The sequence below is a fragment of the Tympanuchus pallidicinctus genome, unplaced genomic scaffold, assembly GCF_026119805.1.
Source record: "Tympanuchus pallidicinctus isolate F22 unplaced genomic scaffold, pur_lepc_1.0 scaffold13, whole genome shotgun sequence".
Lineage (NCBI taxonomy): Eukaryota > Metazoa > Chordata > Aves > Galliformes > Phasianidae > Tympanuchus > Tympanuchus pallidicinctus.
Genome location: NW_026294648.1, coordinates 976,167 through 993,086, shown reverse-complemented (window position 1 = coordinate 993,086; position 16,920 = coordinate 976,167). Strand labels below are relative to the sequence as shown.

The 16,920-nt window shown below is 39.6% G+C and overlaps 1 protein-coding gene across 2 annotated transcripts in view; it reads right to left on the bottom strand.

The window, feature by feature from the left end:
- Positions 1-16,920, bottom strand: part of AFF2 (ALF transcription elongation factor 2) — a 342,722-nt gene that overhangs the window by 154,802 nt on the left and 171,000 nt on the right. For both annotated transcript variants that reach the window (XM_052673659.1, XM_052673658.1), the window contains exon 4: positions 6,678-6,722. In XM_052673659.1, coding sequence (XP_052529619.1) covers positions 6,678-6,722 — 45 coding nt within the window. The remainder of the gene's footprint in view (positions 1-6,677; positions 6,723-16,920) is intronic.

Sequence of the window (16,920 nt, the reverse complement as noted above, 5' to 3'; positions counted from 1 at the left end):
TATCCCTCAACACAAAATCCAAACGTTCCTTGAACACCTCCAGGCTCGGTGACTCCACCACCTCCCTGGGCAGCCCATTCCAGTGCCTGACTTCTCTTTCAGAGAAGTAGTATTTCCTGACGTCCAGCCTGAATCTCCCTTGGAGCAGCTTGAAGCCATTCCCTCTCGTCCCATCATCAGTTACATGAGAGAAGAGGCCGACCCCCAGCTCACTGCAACCTCCCTTCAGGTGGTAATAGAGAGCAATAAGGTCTCCTCTGAGCCTCCTCTTCTCCAGACTGAACATTCCCAGCTCCTTCAGCCGCTCCTCATCAGCCCGGTGCTCCAGACCTCTCACAGCTTTGTCGCCCCTCTTTGAACCCGCTCCTGAGCCTCAATGTCTTTCTTGCAGTGAGGGGCCAAAACTGGACACAGCACTCGAGGTGCAGCCTCACCAAAGCTGAGTACAGGGGAAGATTCAACTTGGCACTACAAAATATGTTAAAATATTATGTTTAAGGAGATAAGAATGGAATTGAATACTGAGTTTGAAATAGGTGCAATGCAGTCTCCCTCTCCTTTCCTGAATACTTCTTGTATTATTATTACTATTAAAATGTAAACAAGATGCAATGGACCCCGATAATGATCAGATTTTACATTCTGAAGTTCTTTACTAAATAATTTCTTTAATACTACCATGAAAATAAAATTTTTTTTTTTTTTTTTTGCAGGCTGGAATCAGACCTTCTTGTCTGTCCTGATAAAGGTTTAACCTTTTGCTGACTTAATCTGAAGAGCCATACACCTATACATCACGCAGGTGGAAAATACCACCTTCTGAATACAGAAACACTGTATACTCAAATACATTTGTCAGATCAGATAGTCAACTTTCTCTTTCCAGTATCTTCCCAACAGCATGAAGTCTGCTTTGCATTGATCCGGTAGTAAAAAAAAGCACATTTCTAATATGTGTCAACATCACAAGTGAACTCCTCTCATGCCTAACCCAGGCCTTGCCAACAGTGCAACTGTAGCCCACGAAATCACCACAGCTGCACAGTATTTGAGCACTGACTAATGCCAACCTCTTACTCAGCCAGCTTGAAGTTAACTCCAGGGCCTCCAAATTATGTACCTAAAGTTAATATATTGACTGCTCTTGAGGTGTCTTTCTCACAAGTTACACCATTATGTTGTCACTGCAATGAAACAGCCACAAGCTTGACTAATCCTGTCCTGTTGTGTTCGGGTACAACTTGCAGTGGCCAGGATGAGCCTCTGTGCCAGGGTTCTGCTCTTGACTGAGAAGACCTAAGGCTTCTAGCTCTCAAAGAGTCTTTTGCTCTTTTAAAGACCATGCCAGGATGTCTTCAAATGACTCAAATTATTGATCTCAATGTGTGTGTATGTATATGACTGGACAATACACACACAAAAAAGCAAAACCCCAAAACCAAAAAAACCCAAACTGCTGGAAAGGGACTTTTTCTGACCTTCCTGGAATTATTGATGAATTCTGCTAATACTGAGCTGAGAACTGAGCAGGTGACCTACTGACCCAGGAGAGAGCTGCTCTTGTAGAACTATTTAGCATTTCCATTTTTCGGGAGTAAAACTACGTCCAGAGAGCTATCAGAGTAAAGGACTGGTAGCTGCTCTCACATATTCCCAAAGTAATGCAGGAGTAACTACTTTTTATGTTATAACAACAGCAGAAGCGTAAGTGAAACTGCTGTCAATTCATACCAGTGTGGGAGGATGAAGAATTCAATGAAGTCAAATGAGATCAGAGGTCAGTGGAATTACCCCCTGATTTATTTTGGTGTGCAAGCAGAAACTGACTCTGCCTCCATTCAGAAAGTGCTGTTAAAAAACTGAAAATATTGGATATTGCTAAGAAAGGCACAGTTTTTATCCATCCAAATCTTCATGTGCATAAGCAAGGTCTAAAAGAAAAAGACCACACCGTATTGCCTTTTTTAAAGCAGGCTACTGCCCATTCCTTACACACTTCCAAGGTCTGCACGCCAGACAAGGGACAAAGGCCACAGACACACATTTACACGTGGGTTAACTTTTCAATTCATTTTTTTTCATTTCAACAGAAAGAATAAATCACCTTAGAAGCAGCTTGACAGAAAACATACGGTGCTGGGCTATTTTTATAGCACACCTAAGACATAAGGATTCATTTATTTACTCAGCTATTTAAAAGTGGCTACTCTTACTCATTCTCTGGACAGCTAAATGCCAGGTTGCTAAGTTACTGTTACTTGACATCATCTCCTCCCCAATGTGTTCCCACATTTGACAGGTTCAAATGATTTACTAGGCCAGTCAGCTCGTTATTCACTTGTCCAATGACGTCTGGATAATCATTTTAAATTCACATCATGTCCTCCCCAGCAAGCCCCCAGGTTCCACTTGAAAATATTTAAACTGCTTGTCAGCTACTAAGTGAGTTTGTAACCACACCAGACTGCATACCTGTATTTTTCAAATTACAATTAAAGTAATTACGTTTAGCAACGTTCTTCAATGTTGGTTTGTACTTTAGAAGAGAAAACAATTACTGAGGGGGCAAATAATGGGCTGTATTTGTTATGGTCTAATTTTGCTCTGCGAACAGCTCACCTCCGCTGCGGATGATACGTATTAAATCCATTAGTGCTTTCAATTGGCATGAGGAAGGTAACACTACACGTAATTTACCCAATCAAGGGCATTTTCACCTGCTGATCAATTTACATATTCTCCAATGTCATTAGATGTGAGCTTGTCATCAGAAGAATAGAAGATCATACAAATTACAGACTTTGCTCGTTTAACTCCAGTCATTTTTATACTAATTGCAATCTAAATTACATTTAGGATTAGTTTTGCTTGCAGACTAGAAAGCTTTTAAATAATATCGCATATATCCACGTAGCATCAGAAGTCTGCTGAGTTCCTTGATGCCACACTACAGTGAACACGGATCTACAAAAATTCTTTTGTTTCTCTGAGTGGGACAGAGAGAAGTGCCTGCCCAGACAGCGAGCAGCACCCACCTGACAGCTTCACATGTACAGACCTGAGACTCACCTCTACAGGATTACATCTATGCAACCACCTAAACACCTCACCCAAAATTTCAATTCAAGTCAATATTTTCAATTCAAGTCCTCGAGAAATTTTATTTAAAGTTTCCTTTCTTTCTTGTGTGATGCTGTATGCTTATCTCCTCTTTATCCAGAGGCAAACCCATGCTAAAGGTTGTCCCTTCTATGCTCTCTGTAGGCATAGGAGTCCTGCAAATTCGCACACGCAGCCCTAGATTTGGATCTGCATAATGCCTTCAAATGATATAGAATGACAGCGAGGCACACTGGCATAAAGCACTGATATATGTGGCACAACTAACAGCTTTAGAGTATTGGTTTAAAATGTCAGTTCTCTTTCCCCATCTGCACCGTGTATCACAACATTTCAGTGAATTCATTTTTCAATGGCTGCATACAGCAAGTGGCAACTTAATTTAAATCCACATTAATAAGTTGTGAATTACACACACATACTGTTGATTGCCTATTTTCCACATTATCCACATGCTCAAAGCCAACATTCTGGGTGAAAAAAATAGTCACGTTTTGGAACAGAAAAAAGTATACCAACGACCATTCACTTTTATGTTTCAATTTGGTGTTAACAACCTGTGCTAAATGCAGATCTCCTGCACTACATGTATAGCTTGGCCGTAGGTGTACAACAGGGATTTTATTTTATTATTTAATTTTAATTTTTAACAACTTTCTCAGACATTCTGGTTAGAAAAACAAAAGGAACGGGAGACGGGGCTGCCATTAACCTCTGGTTGTAGTATCACGAACAGTCCTTGGAGCGCTTACACAAGATGAGCAAGTGGCTAAGTGTTTCAAGGAAATCTGAAGGACTGTGAAATTTTGTAAGTGGGCTCAAGATCTTTCTCCTCACTCAGTTCGAAAGTTTGGTCCTTAAACTCAATTCAATACTTTTTGTTTGTTTGTTTTGATTTTTAATTTAAAAAAGGAAAAAAGAGATAAGAAATTGCAGACCTCTACAATTACAAAAAACATTAATCAAGTTCAGCTTGAAAAAAGAGCTCAGTAAAATCTGAGGTCACAATTCTTAGCTTAAGTCCCTCTTCCCTGCAAAGCTGGGCAAAAAACCCTGAAAGAGCTCCTATGCCTGAATAGAGGCACTTAATTTGTAACTTGAAAGACAAAAATAACCCAAATTTCAAGTAAGAGATGCCCTCAAAGCAGGCAGGGCAGCATGAGAGCAGGTGGGTGAGGGGGGACACTTTGGGGTGTGCAGCTCTGCAGTGGACATGGCCAGAAGCAAAAGCAGCTGCAGGAGTGACACAGAGTACAATGGTGTCACTTTGTATTAAAAGCTGCATATGTGAGTGCGTAATACTGCCAGATGTTTTGAGCTGAACTCTGGTTCTGTTTCCATTGGCTAGAATGCACACTGTTGTACTCCCACCTATCTACCTTTGGGACATCAGTGCTCTGTAACCCTTGTGTTGTTTCTGCAGCTTCCCCGACAGAGATGGAAATGTTAATATCCATTTTTTTTCATCTGAGGAAGTTGTCCTCAGAAGGCTAAGACCCACATTCCCAAAGGCTCTTCAGAACCTGAGTCAATGGCCCCAGTAAGTCAGAACTTAATCCAGGTTCTCAAAGCACAAATTGCTGCTGCAACCAAGGCTTGTCCTTTTTGTCTGAATCTCCTGCCACAGCACACCCACAAGAAGCCCAAAAACTAGATTTTGACCACTGCTGGGCATTATCTTCTTTTTTCACTGTTGCCTATCAAGTAGAATATGACACTCTGCATACAGCCAAAACACCTTTCTCACCAGCTTATTCTGCATTACAAAAGTGACAAGAACAAAGACTTGACAAAATTTGGGTACTTTTGTTCCAGGTGTGCTTCAGCATCATAGAAATCTGAAAGCCTAAAAGCACTGCCATTGAAGGCAATCAGTTGGGACTGGGACTTGGGATTCAGCCTTGGATGGGCAGCCCCAGGAGCAGATCTGTGATCTCTGGCTTTCACACACTTAGAGACTTAGTTGATCCAACTGAAAGAGACATGAAAACTTGCACTAATCCAGGTGGTTTTCAGAATGGAGCCTGTGAAATTCTAGTGCTGTTTGTTGACTCAAATTTCTGTCACGGGGTAGGGAACAGAATTGTCTTCTCTTGATTAGAAAAAAAGAAAACATTTCTGCTTCCTATGATTTATATGTACTGTTCTCACATAAAAATTGTCAACTGGATGATTGATGCCTGGCATTTGCTACATCACTTTTCTTTTCGGTACTGTTGACTGAAAACAACTGCTTTCCCCACCTAACACGTCAATTATTCCAAGAAAGTAATGTACCTAATCAAATAAAATAAACAGGAGAAGAGATGGTTTAAATGTACCAAGTAGTCTAAAAACTGCACTTCAACATTTGCGTTGGTTTTGCTTCCTTATGTCATCTGAGCAGTAAACTGCTGCTCACTTTGAGCATTGAAAATACATTGCATTTATTTCCTTGCATTCATTACTGCTAGGTGCACATACTGACACAAAGTCCTCTTCGATTGCAGATCTGCACATGCATGTTTGCCTGTTGGTTCAACTTGTGCAGAAACACTGACAACCCATAAGGACATCAGCATCAACCTAATATAACGTGTACTTGAAAAACAGGAGCAGGTTTCCACTCAGTTTAAATGAATAGTGCAAAGCCTGCTTTATTTAATGAACATGTTTGTGTCCTTTTAAGCAAGTTTGACACCACTGTTGTTCTTGACTTTGGGTCTGGATGAGTTTATACCAGTTGCTCCAAATGAAGAAGACAAGGCCAGCACAAATTTCCACTGAGGTTTTATCCTCTCTAAATGAAATCAGCAGTTGGGCCGGAGATCCCACAGTGGCAGCTCTGACAGATTAGAACTGTGAGGACAAAACCCAAAATGCCAGGCAGAAACTGGTGGGTTGCAAGCCTACTAGTCCCAGACAAATCTTACTGTCAACAGGGAACCCCAACTTCGGAGTGTCTGAGGAAAAGCCCACCTTACAGTTGCAGTAAGGCAGATTTAGGCATATGCAAGCACATTTCCCATGCTTTCTTTTTCTTGTTATGTGATCTTAGTGCAATTAGTTTCTCAGTTTCGAGTAGCTTGTAGAGTTTTTGTTTTCTGCATTTAAGCACTAACCAGAACTTCTAACAAAAAATAACAAAATAACAAAATAAAAAATCTGTACATCTTCCACAAAACCACGAGTGCTGGGAAACTATACTGTGGGGAAAGAAGTAAGATTGTAGGCCACTGTGGGAGAATTAAGGGAACTCTGCCCTAGAGTGGGAGAGAAATTGATTTTGGAGAGACTTAGAGAGCCTGAGAACTTAAAAACAAATTAACAGGAAAGGATGTAATTCCTGACCAAGACAAATTGCAGATGCACTGGGAGAAAGAATACTAGAACTGAACTTAGCCAGTAAGGAGCATCCTGAGCCCACCAGGCTGTGTCTCTTTGATCAAACCCACTAATAACTTACTGTTTAACTATGATGTTAAAGACGGCCCTTCTCCGTGAACGATATAAGAACGAAATAAGAACACTACAATTAAAAGAAAAAAAATACAGCAAAAGAAAAGTGTATTACTCACACGCAGTATTTCTTCCACACAGCTGGAGTCATTGGGAAGGGTAACCTAGGTTTGAAGAAAAAAAGAAATGTTTAGTTAGGCGCTAGATACAAAGTTCAGTGACTAACCATACAGATGAACAGCTATCAAGCAATTGCCTCTGCCTGAAGACTGCTGCATCCATGATTGCTGCATACCAAGTTTTCCAGTTCTGATCAACAAAAGCCATCAGTAGGACTCTTTTGTCACATTTTGTTGCATTATTGTTCGTTTTGCACTACTTTGTGCAAAGAATGACACTGTTGGAACAATTAAGTGCTCTGATTTCCTCACAATTGAGAACTGGCAGTTGAGTTGCTTGAAACATCTGTAATAGAAGAAGATCCTACTGTTACTCCTAGTAGTAGCCTTCACAGAGAACTCAAGGTTTGGTTTAACTTGCAGTATGCTGTACCAAAAGGCAGAGATGGCAACACTTAGGAGAAAGTTATCTTCAGCTGTCTCATTCTACAGTTTTATACACCAACAGCCAAGATGGCTATTAAAACTTGCACACGTGCACTGTAATGAAGTACTGGTAAAATACTGGCTGGACTATAATGATTGAGGCTAATTTTCTTGTCTCTCATGTCAATAGCCTGTTCCATGTAAAATATCATGTCAAGACTGAACAGCACACAGTAATCCACCTCAAGAGGCTTGGCAGGTATCTTTTCTCTCCTGAGGAAGGCACATTATACCAGTGCATAAAACTATACCCATGCACATACACAATGGTGACCTTAACACCTTCCAGCTGAATATACTTGTTTAAATGGTTGTTGCAGTATTTTCCACAGTCCCTCACTCCAGTGTTACTAAATATCACAGAAGCTCTAAACACTATAACGACAACGTAAGCAGCAGACAGACAAGACCTGTATGTAAAACATTTTACAATACTTGCAGGCACTTTCAATAGATTCTTATCATGGCAGTAGAACAGCAGAGGGAGAGGCAATACTCAGGGAGATACCAAAAACAGGTTAAGCCAAGTACTTCATAACAATTCAGTGAGACTTTTCTACCTCTTGATGACTAGTTTGATAATGGAAACTCATGACTGAGATTCATCTCTGCCGTTCAGATCTGCTAAAGAGCTTGACTGAAAGCATGAGTATGGCTTTCCTCCTAGACTTCAAAAAGCACAAAGCTCCAAGAATAAATCCAAAAGTGACTAAAGTCAAAGACCAGGAAGACCAAACAGCTCACCGTGTTCATTTCCTATTAATGTTGCACACTTCATATTCTAGTACTGGTGTTAGTCTAGCTCAAAAACTACAGAGAAGTGGGTCTTCAGTTTCTTCTCTTAATAGAATATGGAGTAGTGTTTAAAACTATTTGTCCCTTTTCTGTGATAATTAGTTAAAATTCTGCTTTTGGTGTTACCTCAGCCTGCCTGTAGAGCTCTTCCCACTACCTACTTCCCTTCTTACTTACAGTAGGCACAGATACGTAGAATTATACTTGACTTTTCTCAAACGCCGTATGTTCAACTTTTGCCTTCTTTCCCAATAAGCAAGATGTTCCATTCTTTTTGCTTATTTCACTACTGCTATCTGAATTCCCAACAGTTCAGCAGTATCTTGGTAAAGATGTATTGAAGAGAAAATGACCACACTGAAGTACTGTTAGTGATCTCATCTACAACATCAACAGCAAGTTATCATTTTCCATAATACCCTTTAAAAACACTCAACCAATGAAAAAACTCCAATTCTGCCCAGCAAATATAGGTTGAAAGCTTCCAGTGGATTGTCAGCATGGATTCCACCTTTCTATTGTAGTACTTGATATTCCAGAACTTAATTGATCTTCCCTCAGTCCCCTCAACTAAATTTTGCTTAAACCACTTCTTTTTTTCCTCTCAGTGCTTTTAAACTCTTTGCTAATCTGTGTTTTCCATATCTCATATCCAGCTTCCAATTCAGAGAGGATAATCTGCCTCGGATAATCAAAAAAAGTATAATGGCAATGTGCAGGAGGATAGTAGGAGGACAGATGTCTAATGCACTCCTGGTTCTTTTTCACTGAGGAAGTGGTATGTTGGAATATGAGAAAACAAAGTAAGTATTACCCTAATAAGCTTGCTCTGCAACACCAACCAAAAAATCTCTCAGAGCAGCTACGAAAGGAGATCAAAATACACCTGAGTTGGCCAGACTGGGAAAAGTAACAGAGGTACAGAAGCCATCTCTTTATTTTATGCTCCTCCCTGACATTACACACGGTGTTTCCAACGGCTAGATTGGACACCGTGTGTATTATTCTGTTTAGAAATGTCATAATTGTGCACTGGGCTACGAACACAAGGCAGACCATGCACTTACTTTACAGTGCTCTCTCAACTCACAGCCCTGTTTATGTTACTTCAGAACAAATGGTAATAATAATAATAAACGTACTACTCTACTGCAGTACAGCCCTCTATATATTATACAGTCACAACAAGCTTCTGCTGGCAGCACTTACTAATAACTGTAAATGTTCATGCATCAGTTTAATTATGTTAATGGCTGAGAAGATTTTAATGGCTTGACAGAACTTTTGTTCCCTTTGGCATTGCTTTGTTTTGAATCACTGGTATTAAAGTAATGCAAGATGTCAAAGTACTGTGATTGTCATATAGAGAGATCCAAGAAGGAGCTAGCACAAAGAGAAAAACATTTAGATTGATGCAAACATTAAAAGAATAATTATTACAACATGACTATCAGAGAGAAGATCAATGTAAGAGTTTGCCAGTACATTACTATTAATGGATTTCTCAAGAAATGAGACCATTTTTCTAAATTCATGCTACAGTTGCATGTATTCAAGTTCAGGGGACTTGAAAGGCACAGATCTATTGGAGACTTGGAATACTCTTGGTTGGGGGGGGGGGGGGGGGTGTGAGGGGAGAGGAAGAAGAAGAAGAAAAGAGCAGATTCCCAGCCTTTCAGAGTATGAATCAAAAATTGCAGGTTAATTCTCCACAAATATCTGCATCCAGCACAAAAGTGCAAGCAGGCCTCATTGCCTACCATGCAAGCCATGCAATCCAAGCACAGGTAAATCAGAGTAGAACAAAACACAGCAAGTAGCTTCACTTCACTTAGTACTATAAAATTTTTCCATTACATTTGCCATTAATAAAATGCTACATTCCTCCAGGAGTTTAATCAATGTTGGACATTCCATACTGTTTCCTTCCCCAGAATCAAGTAGTTTAGAAAGCATTATGTGATTCTTCACTCCTTGGCTTTTTGAGCATTCATTGATAACCAGATTTTAAACCTGAGGACCCAGCTTTCTGTTTTGCATGCTTTTGATGCTTCTCTTCCTTTGTGAGCAGCACCGTCTAAACCAGCCAAAGAGACAGATTCCAGGAATTTTGCCTGTGAATGACTGAGCAGTTACATCTCACATCACAAACTGCTATCAGCCAGCATGAGCTCTGAGCTGAAGAACAGCTAATATTACATAAGCTGAAGATTAAGTTCTGAGGTAATATAACTTCAATCAAAACAAAAAGATTTCATACCAGCTACATGTTACACTGAATTTATCTTTTGATTTCATTTTAATCTGGCAAATCTCTTTTGCATCAGAATGCTTTGTGTTTACTTTTAGATGTTACTCCCAGGCTTAAGGAAAAAAAAAAAAAAAAAAAAAGAAAGGAAGAAAAAAACCCTAAAGGTTAGATGGTCAAAATCTCCCAGCTTGTATTATAAGGCTCTCCACATTTCAGTCTCATAAGAGAAAGAACAGAACTTAAATGATGTGGAACCAAAGGTTTAATGTATGGCTTGGATGGCTCAGTGCTAAACTTTAAAGAGAAGGAAGGAGGGCAGAAATACTAGAGTGAGGGAATAGTAGGCCAATGTCATGCAGATCAAATGGCATGGGGTTAGTGGTTACACTATCTGATGAGTCATGTTGATCTAACCTTCCATTTATTCATTCAACACTTCCTTGACTACTCTTAGCTCCTGGACAATTTATAACCTGCATTAGATCAGAATTTGTTTTTGTGGCCACAGAAAAATCACATGCAGTCTCTTTTGCCTGTATTTTACTCCAGACAGCAGGCATATGTCTTACAAAGGTTAGCAACAAAATCTTCCAAAAAACTTATCAGAAAACTCCTTAAAATTCAAATGCAGTGTTGGGAAGCAGAAATATACACTGAATAATGACTTTACCAAAATTGACTGCCTATATTGTCATCTGAACAAACTGTTTGTGAACAATCCTTCTGGCTCTATTGATGCACAACTGGCATTCAGTAATCAGTTCTTCCTATCTTTGTTTAATTGGAAAGATAAAGGTAGAATGTTAAATAATTTTAGGAACTCACTCTCATCTTTTGCATAGGAGCACCTATGTGTTTATACATCAAGAGCTCTTTCATTGTCATCTCCTTTATCGAGAGAGCCATTTTGACTCTGGGGAGATGAAGCTCATACAACGGTTTACTCCTTCAAACACAAACTGATTTTATACTTGCTAGCAAGAAAGGATACTGTGCAAGAGCCCTGATTGATCATTTCCACTGTGCACTGCACAGAGATAAGAGGAAAACATTTAGAAAACCAGAAGCAGCAAAACCAAGTCTGTCAGCAGAAACCTCATCCCACAAATGCCTTCAGCTCCTGGCAGCTTTTTTAAGAACAGTGTGCTTTTTTCTTTTTTTTTGGTTTTTTTTTTTTTATTTTTTATTAATGCATGTGGGAAATGGATCAGGCAGTGCACAGAACAGAGGAGTTTCCAGATACGATGGAAAAATGTTCCCTGAGCTAGGTCTTAAATCCATCAGAATATTATGACTGGTGATGCTAGATCTCACCAGAGACCCACCCAGTCCATGGACCATAGGAGCAGAGTATTAGTCTCCTAAGTCATGCTGATGGTTAAATCCCTCCAGATTCAAGCAAGCTGCAGCTCACAGAAGTCTTAGCTAGTCACGGCTGTGCATGGGTCAGCATGCTGAACAGCCTGTAAGAAATTACTGCCCATGAGCCTCTCTCCTGTCTTCCTGGATGCATTTAACACACAGCATCCAGCTGCAGTGAGTTCCACAAGACAAGTTCAGCACACATTGGCCAGAACTCTCCTTGCCTGCCATTAGGATAGACTAAAATACATGACTGCTCAGTATAGTCAGGTTAGTTAATATGAAAAAGATCAGTTGGGATTAAACCGTGTAGGAAACACAATGTTGAGGCTGTATTTTCCTGTTATAATACCATTTGTGGATTCCAAATTGAATTTGAATTTGCATTTGGATTTTGTTCAAGAATTTCACAAAGTTCAAATGCCAGTAAATTCCTGCAGTTGAGATAGAATAACCCAACACAGCAGCACAGTCTGAGGGAAAACAACCTAGATAGATAGTTTAGATAGATAGATAGATAGCAAGGACCTGGGGGGTCTTGGTGGCCAACTGCTTGAACAGGAGTGAGCAGTGTGCCTAGCACAAAGACAACCAATGACACACTGTGCTGTAACAGTAAAAATGTAGCTAGCATGGAATTTCTCTCCAGTACTCCAACCCGAGTACTGTGGGCTTCCCAGTGTGCAAAACACATTGGTATACTGGAGCAAGGCCCCTAACATGGCTGGGGCTGGAGCCTGTGGTGCATGAAGAGAGGTTGAGGCAGTTGGAAGAAGACAAGGTGAAGGGTAGCATCAACCTCATAGGAAAGAGCCAGATTCTTCCCTGAGCTTCAGGGACTGAATGAGAGGCAGTAGAGACTTGTCAGAACATGGGAAATTCCAGTTCATTATTGGTAAAACAATTTCCACCATGAGGGTGGTTAGATACTGGAGCAGGTATCAAAGATGTGGGAGAACGTCCATCCTTAGAGATGCTCACAATTCAACTGGACAAGCTGCTGAATAATCTGCAATAAACAGACCTGCTCTGAGCAGGAGGTTGGACTAAATGGCCTTCAAAGGTCCTTTCAGCATGAATGAAACTATGATCCTGTTCTTGCAACTTTCTCACCAGAAGTCTACAAAGATGCAATTCTTTGTCTGCACTTGAAAGGAGTATACAGCCACTTCTTTTCAACATCAGCTTTTCTTCCATCAGTATCTCCTTATATGTTCAGGGTTTGTTTCCCCTTTTCAATCATTCTCTACATCTCTTCTGGACTCTCTCCTGTTCAATAGCTGTGTGTCCCTCAGCTGCAATCTGGCTATACATTACTCTTTCTGAGGAAGACTGTTTCACATTTCCTTGAATTTAACTTCATACCACTGCACAGAGACCACTGTTCTAATTTATTTGGGTTGCTTTACATTTCACGTTTTTGTCTGTTTCCTGTTTTGCTAATATTTTTCCCAAAAGGGTTGTTCATGTTAAAGGCATCTGAAATAGACATTAAGCTAACCTCACTAGCTGAAAGGATCTTCTTTACTAACTTTAGTGCAAATAGGTGAAGAATAGGAGCAGCAAAAGAGCAAGGAATAAATATCACTGTCTAAGTGATATTTTTTCAGATGCATTTGATATTCATGAGGTTATCACCAATGTATGTATTAGTACTGTATGTTTGGTCCATGGATAGGTTACTGGATTTGGTGGGTCTCTGGTGTGATCTAGCACTGTCAGCCAATATCCTGATGGGTCTAAGACCTATCAGACTCAGGAAGCTGAATGAACACAAACATGGTGGTATTACAAAAAATAATTGCTTCCGTGGTATTCAAATACATATATGTGTTTTTCACAGGGTTATTCATTCCCAAGGGAGCCATTTGTGGGTCCCAAATAATGTATATTCACTGTTTTCTTTTGGTACTTCCACCACCTTGGAACCAAAATACCACCCTAAGACTACATTTTTCATTATTTCAACCCTCAAAATATATCCTAGGGCTTACTAGAAGATCTGTGAAAACATATTCTTTGAATTTATAAAAAAAAAAAAGAAAAAAGAGAGAGAGAGAAAGAAAAATGCCTAAAACAAAATACAGAGAGCTTCTCTTCTGTTCATCCTTAATGCAAACACTACACTATGAAGGAGTTGTATCAAACATGCATTTACTGGTAACAAAAAAAAGTTTTCAGGAGCAGACCAGACTAATTGATTTATTAAGCTAAGACAGCCTGGTCTGCAGTCAGTGCTGCTTTTCAAGTGTTGGATGAAGAAGTATATGCCTGTTCCCTGAAGTGCATCACAGACACTAGGAAAAACAGCTTATTGTTGTGGTCCAAAATGTGCCTGACTCCCACTGACTTCAGTGAACTTCCCTAGAAGTCTCGAGTTGAGAAGCCCAAACCAACAACAACAGGCAGCTTTGGTTTTTATATAAAAGCTCCAACATACTCCTCTCCAGTCACCCCCATCAAAATGGTGCTGTTACACCAAAGTGTGGCTCTTAGGTGCTAACTCACAATCTGGAAAGCATTTTATTTTGGTTTCTCTACAATGATTTCAGCTTACAACACCCTCCCAGTCAGACCAACTGCAAGGACCCTGTTTCTTCTCTGGCATTTAGTTCTGCTGCAGTAACCTTTAGACTGGGTAGATCTGGATGTGACAATTTTATTTGTCTTGTTCTTTGTGTGTGATATTCAGCCCATTTTTTTCCTTTTTTTTTCATTTCTTTGATGTTTTCTTTTATAAATACCATTTCAGTGTTGATCAGCATAAAATAGTTTCCATGAAAACACAACATGCTGATGTTTAATTTAAACTCAATGGTTCTCCATTATTTTCATGTAGCAAGTTGTCAAAGACTATTACAGAGAGAAACCTGATAAAGCAATCTCTCAGTTCGGAATGTCTGGGATTTTTCTTAGTGTTGGTAAGGCTGCAAATTTTACTTATGGAATATTCTGAACGTAGTGTCATAGGAGCTCTCCATGATGATAATGCCAGACTAACTACTCATGTCAGTTTTCAGTCAGGTCCCAACAAAGCCTCTTATATGTGACCAAGCATTGATGTTACATGCATGGAGGCTGTTACATGCCATTTAATATTGATAGAGAGCAATCAAGTTTGGAACTTAATATTTTCTTTTTTCTCCCTTCTCTGTTTATCTTTCCCCCATCCTCTTCTACCATCCAACAACTGCAGGTACTCATTTACCTATGTAACATAAGTACATTCTCACATGTGCCTTATTCTGGGAGCAGCTACCTTGTATGTACCCATTACACTGATGATAAAAAGCACACTGACCTAAAATGCCACTGTGCTCTTGTCCACTTTAAACATCAAAGCCTGACTAGCAGACTGTGCAACCCTCTGGTGCGGTGAGATATGTGGTGCGGCAGAAATAAAGATTAAGTGCCTGCTTCTTGTCTTACTTGTACCGGTGTGAATGAAATCCAACTCCACTGAAGATAGTGAGACAGCACAAATACAGGAGTGTGAAGTGAGCTTGGCTTCTGAATCTATTTGCTCTCGGTTATAGTAATGTAAATGAGAAGCCGCATTCATTCTCGGTGTAACCCTTGGAGAAACCTCTTGGAAATCACTCAAAATCCCTCTACTCTACAGACACAACTATCAAAATTTAATACAGCTTGGAACTGGATGTCCTTTAAATCTATTTTACGTTAGTGTATTTAGTGTCTGTTCCCAGTACATGCCAGAAAGAGAGCATGCAGAATCAGGCAGCAGGCTGGGACAATGAAAGTCCACTGATGTCAGTGCAGTTGCATCAGTGTAGCCTGAAGCATTATTTGACCTCACGAATCCAGGCTATAGCATCTCTCTTGTGCTTTGTAAGAGGAACTTTTTAAAGCATCTGTTTACATTTGACAGTATCTTTACCGTGGCTGTAAGAACGCGGCAAGCAACTGTGTTGCTTAGCTGCTCCACTTCGCTTTTTTAAGCAGGTATGGACATCCTCACAGAACAATGTACTCCTGTGTTTAATTTGCACAGCAGTTTGCAAGACTGCAAGGCCAATTCTGGGACCCAAATTAATTGCTCAAAGCTTGTTTGCCAGTACCAAGTTTTCATATGTCCCTTCACCACTGGCACAGCTTGTGGTGTGCCAAAAGCTCCTCAGTCTGGTTTTTCCTCAGCAAAGACCAGAACTGAAAGGGCAAGGACAAAGACTTGCCCAGGGAGAAACAAAAATAATGCATTTTGAAATATGTTCAAGTTGAAATAACAGCATGCCTTTTAGCATATCTATTCCACACGTATTTCCTACATAAACTTCAATCAAATAAACAAAGTCCCTATATGAAGTAAAACCCCCTTTCCTATTATGAATACAACAAAGTAGCACAGTTAGCGAGTAAGACTTTATCGGGATCTGATCCAAAGATCAGACTACACTAAGAGCTAGATCTTACTCTCATTATCCCAATTGCCACCGAATGTCCTAGTTATCACACAAAAGGGAGCTAAAACAACGCTTTTTGGACAGTACAGAACTTAGAACAGAGAAAATCTGATTTTGAATGGGATCTTTATGACCTCCTCTTTAGTTACATTTCTAATTTAAATCCTTTGATCTATTACTGCCAAGGGATGCTGCTGAATGTATACAATACAGAAGTCGCACTTTTCCTGCGCTCCCCAAATCTCTAAGATCTGTGTGCACTTACGTTACATGAAGCTAAACTGCTCACTGAAATGAAAATATATCTAAGAATAACTCACTTCCATTAGATTTATAAATCACATTAATTAATTCTACATCTCCAGTGGTGTAGAGAACAAACCGTAATGCAAGATCTAATTAAAGAAAAAGGAGAAAAAAATTGGAATTGAAACACAGAAGTAACTGCTTAGCCTCAAATTAATGAGGCGCTATGCTAAGCAAGAATGTCCATAAATCCCTAATGAGGATTTTAAACACATTAAAACTTCCTAATACAAAGTGTTTGCCTTCCTTTTATCCAATAACAAATAAGCCAATAATTTTCTGCCTCTAAATGACACTATTAACTGTCATGGCATGTTTTATTTGACAAACCCTCCATTCAAATACAGTAAAACCAATTAATTTGCCTGCTGTGAAGTGTGTTTCTTGATAGCTTTTATGTGATTTTTCTTCTCAAACAAATGTAAATAGGAGGTCAATGTAGGTGCCTGATTTTGCTTAAAAATATGCTGCAATAACTATAGATTTTCTCATCAGTTTGCATTTCAAATGAATTGAAAGATAACCTCCATTTTCAGGTCATCAATCACATAATGGCCTCCTGATAAGTAAACAGTTACAGAGTAAGAGTTTTATTACTAGGGAAATGGTCCCCCATTTGAGC